This window comes from Solanum pennellii, chromosome 3, assembly GCF_001406875.1.
Source record: "Solanum pennellii chromosome 3, SPENNV200".
Lineage (NCBI taxonomy): Eukaryota > Viridiplantae > Streptophyta > Magnoliopsida > Solanales > Solanaceae > Solanum > Solanum pennellii.
The window spans coordinates 52,527,682-52,534,309 of NC_028639.1; the positions used below are offsets into that span (position 1 = coordinate 52,527,682).

The 6,628-nt window shown below is 34.2% G+C and overlaps 1 protein-coding gene across 1 annotated transcript; it reads left to right on the forward strand.

Annotated features, from left to right (window-relative positions):
* The first annotated feature begins 1,298 nt into the window (after positions 1-1,298).
* Positions 1,299-3,966, forward strand: LOC107014338 (actin-7). The gene is made up of 5 exons (XM_015214207.2): positions 1,299-1,452; positions 2,028-2,097; positions 2,213-2,606; positions 2,698-3,311; positions 3,405-3,966. The coding sequence occupies exons 2-5, from the start codon at positions 2,038-2,040 to the stop codon at positions 3,468-3,470; spliced, it is 1,134 nt and encodes a 377-aa protein (XP_015069693.1). The 5' UTR covers positions 1,299-1,452; positions 2,028-2,037; the 3' UTR covers positions 3,471-3,966.
* The last annotated feature ends 2,662 nt before the right edge of the window (positions 3,967-6,628 follow it).

Below are 6,628 nucleotides of genomic sequence, written 5' to 3' on the forward strand. Positions count from 1 at the left end.
GTTAGTGGTCGCACATATCGATCTAACAGGTTGTTTTAACAAATTATAAACACGTGGATCAATTTTTGTATTAAAATAACTCAAATCATAATATGATATTCCCATATGATTCCATATCATGGTTTTTGGAGAATATAGTATCACATCTCATGATATGGAATCATTAGATTGAATCAGCGTACAATGACAAGTCCAAACGTTGATTCCATCTTATAATATCATATTGTGATATGGTATCACATGGACAAACGCCTACTTAGGATTTGAGGAAACTATACTAGGTCATTGTTCCTTCAATATTTGATTCTTATCATTTTCATACTAATATTTAAAGGTACACGTCGTATACCTTTTAATATGTTAATCATGGTAAGAGAGTCTAATTCTATTAAGATGAATATCCTCAGTTCTCCAGTATAATGTTGAATATCATTCTCTATAGATGTTGGCTCTGCACATATGCTAGTAGAATCTCTTAGTCTCTTTGTTTTAATATAATTGTTGAGATTTTTCTGAATTTTTTCTAAAACTTAACCTTTTATGTGTTATACAACTTCTAGCCTTCACAAAATTAACCATATATTCAGCTAACTTCTAAAATTATGTTGTTGATATCGTTTAATCGATGTTACAAAGTGTACTAGATATATTTTTTTCTTGGTGAAAAGTTAGTCCTTTCCTTTTCTGGTATTTATGAAGGCATTGAAATTAATTTTTATTTTCAAGATAATTCTTTTTTTCAATTTCAATTCATATGAGAAGTCAAATATAATTTTTTTAAAAAAACCTTGTATGTATTTTTTAATCTTCATTTTGATAGTTTCAAATAAAATGTTCCCTTCTCAAATTTATAAAAACAACATTTATAAAAACAGTAACTAAACATAACTTTATTTTTAATTTCAATTTTATAAATTTTAAATTAAATAAAAGATATTTGAAATTCATAGCCAAAACATCTATTTTTAGCTCATATTTGACTATTTGAAGTTGAAACTTGAAAACATAAGTCTTTAAGATAATAGTTTTTAAAATTTTGCTTGAACGCACATATACTTGAAAAAAAAAGTTAAATTTTGTGAAAGAAGATCGAAAAAATCAACTCAAATTGATAGGAATTAGATTTAAAAAAATTTGAAAATAATTTGAACAAAGATTTTCCTTGTTTACTCCATTCAATAGTGGAGGATGAATCTGTCAATTTGGTTGCCTGCTTGCGTTATTGTGCTCACCACCTCTTATCATTCAAATTCAAAAATACATAGAATAGAATAAAAAAGAAAATTGTAAATTCAAAGGCCGTCTCAGCCAGTTTTTACGACTATATATATATACTTGTGTATTGTCTTAACTCATTCATCCTCTTCCAGACTGTAGAGAGAGAAAGCAAGTCGGCCACCAGTCATCATCCGTTTGCCTTTGCTTTTCAGATCCATTTTCATTTCCTTTTCGGTAATCTAACCTATCTTCTTCATCAGATCTTGCTTTATTTACTTGCTTCTTTGCTTTCAATGTCTGCTTTGAGATCTGCTCTACTTACTCATGTTGAATCGCTGCTTTTTGTTCTTCTGATTACTCTACTGCTCTAATTAGTTAGTAAAACTTAGATTTAGGTGTGATATTCTCTTTGATTTTTCCAGATCTGTTGTTTTAGTGGTCAATCTGTCATGAACTTGATCTGCTCTCAATTTTCCTAGATCTACTTTCTTATTAGTACTTGATCTCTGCATACTCATTTTGGTTACCAGCAAATTTAGCTAAACTTTGATGGATCTTTTTTTTTTTGGCTGCTATACGGAAAAACGAAGCATGTTTTTATTATTATAGGTGTCCGCCTGTTGACCGAGCTCCAAATTGTCTGGGATTTAGATATATCAGTTTACTTACTAACAAGTAAAACCTTATATGACTAGAGACATTTAGTTGAGTTCTGAATCGATTTTATGATGTTGTGTTATGTGTTGATACCTTCATGTATATGTTTAGGTTAGACTAAGTGTGCTGATTTAACTTGCTTTTACTTTCAGTTGATTAAAAATGGCCGACGGTGAGGATATTCAGCCCCTTGTTTGTGACAATGGAACTGGAATGGTTAAGGTAGTCCTTGTTCATTGACTATTGTTTTTACAGGAAGCACTTGTCATTTATAACCATTTTAATTTAAGCCAACTGCATATCCTTTTTATGGAATGATTTGTGTTTTGAAATGTAGGCAGGATTTGCTGGTGATGATGCTCCTCGAGCAGTGTTTCCCAGTATTGTGGGTCGTCCCAGGCACACAGGTGTTATGGTCGGAATGGGACAGAAGGATGCCTATGTGGGTGATGAAGCTCAATCTAAGAGAGGTATCTTGACCTTGAAATATCCCATTGAGCATGGTATAGTCAGCAATTGGGATGATATGGAGAAGATATGGCATCATACTTTTTACAATGAGCTTCGAGTTGCTCCTGAGGAACACCCTGTTCTCCTGACTGAGGCACCCCTTAATCCCAAGGCCAACAGAGAGAAGATGACCCAGATTATGTTTGAGACATTTAATGTTCCTGCTATGTATGTTGCTATCCAGGCTGTGCTTTCTCTGTATGCTAGCGGTCGTACCACTGGTTCGTACTGGGCTTTTTGTGACCAACTTTGTCTGCCCAATGAAATAACTCACTCTGTTTTAATTTTGACTTAATATATTACTTTTGACAGGTATTGTGTTGGACTCTGGTGATGGTGTTAGTCACACTGTCCCTATCTATGAAGGTTATGCTTTACCACATGCCATTCTTCGTTTGGACCTTGCTGGTCGTGACCTTACTGATAGCTTGATGAAGATCCTCACCGAGAGAGGTTACATGTTCACCACTACTGCTGAACGGGAAATTGTCCGTGACATGAAGGAAAAGCTTGCTTATGTGGCTCTTGACTACGAGCAGGAACTTGAAACCGCTAGGAGCAGTTCCTCCATTGAAAAGAACTATGAGTTGCCAGATGGACAGGTTATTACCATTGGTGCTGAGAGGTTCCGTTGCCCAGAGGTACTCTTCCAACCATCAATGATCGGAATGGAAGCTGCGGGTATCCATGAGACTACCTACAACTCCATCATGAAATGTGATGTAGATATTAGGAAGGACCTCTATGGTAACATTGTTCTCAGTGGTGGCTCCACCATGTTCCCTGGTATTGCTGATCGGATGAGCAAGGAAATCACTGCTTTGGCTCCAAGCAGCATGAAAATTAAGGTTGTTGCACCACCTGAGAGGAAGTACAGTGTCTGGATTGGAGGATCCATTCTTGCATCCCTCAGCACATTCCAGCAGGTGAGCTTTTGTTCTTCTTTGCGTTAATTTTTTTCCAGTACAAATTACATTAGCTAGTTAGACTAAATATTTGTTATTTTTGTGCTTGATCAGATGTGGATCTCAAAGGGCGAGTATGATGAGTCTGGTCCTTCCATTGTCCACAGAAAGTGCTTCTAAGGTGCTGCTATATTTACTTAAAAGTGCGAGTTTCCTGTCTGTTTCCCGGTTTTGCTATTATGTCGCCAGTCAATTTGTTTTTTTGATGGGATGGAGAAGTTTGGTGGTGGGGGCTATGAATGCAGGGTAACAAACAACAGATTGCCAGTATTATCTCATGTTTCCATTTAATGTGGCTAATATTCTCTACATACTTGAGAGGTGCCTGATGCATTGCCCTCTTCTGTCTGGCTACACCATCCCTTGGTCGAAGTGTCTCTTTTTTAGGTTGTTTGTAGTTGAAGGAGAGTGATTGTGATGTTTTCTCCTCGTCTTTTCTCTCATTTTCTCCTTTTATCTGATTTTGCACTTTTGTGGTTCTTTTTTTTTCTTGGACCCAATAATGTCAATATTTATTGAATGAGAAAATTCCTATATCATATCAGTTTGAGGAAATCATTACTATTTGTGTGGATACAGGAGTTTTGACTCTTTATAGGCGATATTTTGTATTCTATTGTTGCTATTTTGGATGTGGCTTCAGAACTTCCTTAGTGCATTTGCTCTTAAATCTGTTTGGCATTTTGCAGTAAAATTGAGGCTATAAAAGCTTCATTGCAGATTACGCAGGATACATACATTTAGTGAATTTGACCTTCTATTTTGGGACACAACTCTACTGTGGAATTGAAGGGATTGTTGAATTTTTTTCTTGCATGAGTTCATTGATGGTATTATTTTGATTAGGAACGAGTATTCGGCTTTGGTTTGACTGGATATACTTTAATGCCCAACTGAATTTCGTTTGGTTCTGTTCTTCAGTATGTGCGTGCATGTCTGGTGATGGTTGGTTGTTCTTAAAATTTAAAAAAATGGGCTTCAATGTATTTTTAAAAATGTGCTATTATATATTCCCCTCGTATTATGAATTATGTAGTAGTAATATAAGTAACTGGTGGTCGGTCACTTGATAGAACTACAGCATCAACTAATTAACTAATTCTAGCCGTTCAGTAATTATTTCTCTTCTTTAATCTAGTATAGCAAGCATCGTGCTGAACTTGACATCAATTTCTTAGCAATACTGATTTACATACTAAAACATAACAAGATGAGGGCTTAAACAAGAATGATGCAAGGGTGTGTTCGGCATGGAATACGAAAATGTTTTTCAACTTTGGTTGGTCAAAATATCTCTTTTCATCCTTGAAAAGATTTTTCTGAGTGGTTCGAGGCCATTCAACCTAATAATACTAAATAGGCTTAATGGTTTGTCAAAATGTCTTATTTCATCTTTGGAAAGATTTTTCTGAGTGTAGTTCGATGGCATGCAACCTAATAATATTAAATAGGCTTAAGTCATTTAAATGTATGCCTGTTGAATACCTTACTTAGTTCAAAGGTTATTGAAAAAATACATAAAATTTTTGTTGACTTAAAAGCTTACTTTAGTACTTCAACTTTGTGGATAATTTTTTACCCCCAAAATCTCGTATCAAACTTTGTGGATAATTTTTTACTCTAAATCTCATATCAAGTGACTTTAGATGCACCCAAATAACTGACATAATAAGTGGCATAAATGCAGAAGCGTTTGACAAAAAAATTAAAATGAAAAAGATAAGTTGGTTCCCCTTTTTTTGCTTTTCAACCATCCTTTTTCATTATTCTCACACCCCACCATCCTACCTTTTGCTACTAACAACCCACACTTTCTTCTTCCTTACAGTCTACTACTCTCTTGCCGCCTTCAACCACCCTTGCACCCCATTCTTCTTACTCAAACACCCTTCTCCCTATCTCCGCCCTTCTTTAAAACTGCCCACCCATTTCTCCTTCTTTGAACCCCACATCCCCCCTCTTTCTCCTACTCCAAACCTCCTCTCTTTCAATCATCATCTTTCTCGTATTTTTCTCCCATCATCGTTAAACCCCCACTATTTTTTTTCTTTATTTTTGATCTTTCACTCATATTCACTTCTGATTTAAAGAAGAGGATCTTTATTTTTATTAAGATATGAATCAAAATTGATATCACTAATTTTTAAAATTGAAAAAAGAAGATTATTGGTGTTGAAAATTGTTGCTTCAAAATCACTATTTAAGGCAGTGTTTTTTTAATGGTGATGAACTTGTATTTTTTTTATTGTAAGATTAATCCTAGTTATTTCCTAATTTTTTTCTTTCTAAAATTGTTAATAAATAAAAAGAAATAAAAGAAAAACTTTAAAAAATCAAAATTTAAATAAGTTTCAAGGTGGTACTGACGTGGCAGTTTTGTGGCGCTGATGTTTGTTGACATGTCGCTTGTGAGATGCACTTGCCACTGTGAGACTGATATTATAATCTTAAGGTGATAGAAAATTCATTTCAAATGAGATTAGGGAAGGGGGGGGGGTAAAGAATTATCGATAAAGTTAAAGTGCTAAAGTAAGTTAACCTGTCAGTTCGTTTTTTTTTCTTCTGGGAAAATACATAATTACCCCATTAAAGTTAGATCTGTTTTGTAAAAAGACACTTGAACTTTGCGAAGGTCCTATTACCCCACTAAACTACTTTCAACAAAACTTAATACGTCATTTTCACTTATTTTTGCACCTGCTGTGTTCTCACATTGCAAGAGCGCGCGAGTAGTTTAAAAAAAAACCTCTAACCAATATAAAAAAGCCATGTGGCATTTTAAATTGAATTCTTTTTTTAAAAAAATAAAGATCTATAATCCCCAAATCAATTAAAACACCATTAGCAACTATTGAAGCTTGTTGGAGTGTCTACGGCCGAGCACTATAGTATTTCTCGAAGTTCAATTTACGGTCAAAAGACGAGTACTCAGTTAGTCATCCTCAATTCTGGTCATTTGCTTCACCTATATTCTTCGTCATTGCGATGGTACAATTTATCATAGTCGACATTTGATATTTTTGACGGGTATGATGAAAAGATAACAAAAGTCATGAAATGAAAAAATGAAGAGAAAGATGGTCATTATTAGTCACCATTTTATCTGACGAAAAAATATTTTCAACAAAAATTGCAAATTAATGGTGGTTAGCCATGATTACTTCAACCATTTTGGTGCTAAACTGCTAATATAAGTATTTGTATAGTCCAAGAATACAATAAAATCATGACTGTTTTCCTAAAATTATAATGATATTAGCATTAAAATAATAAATTGA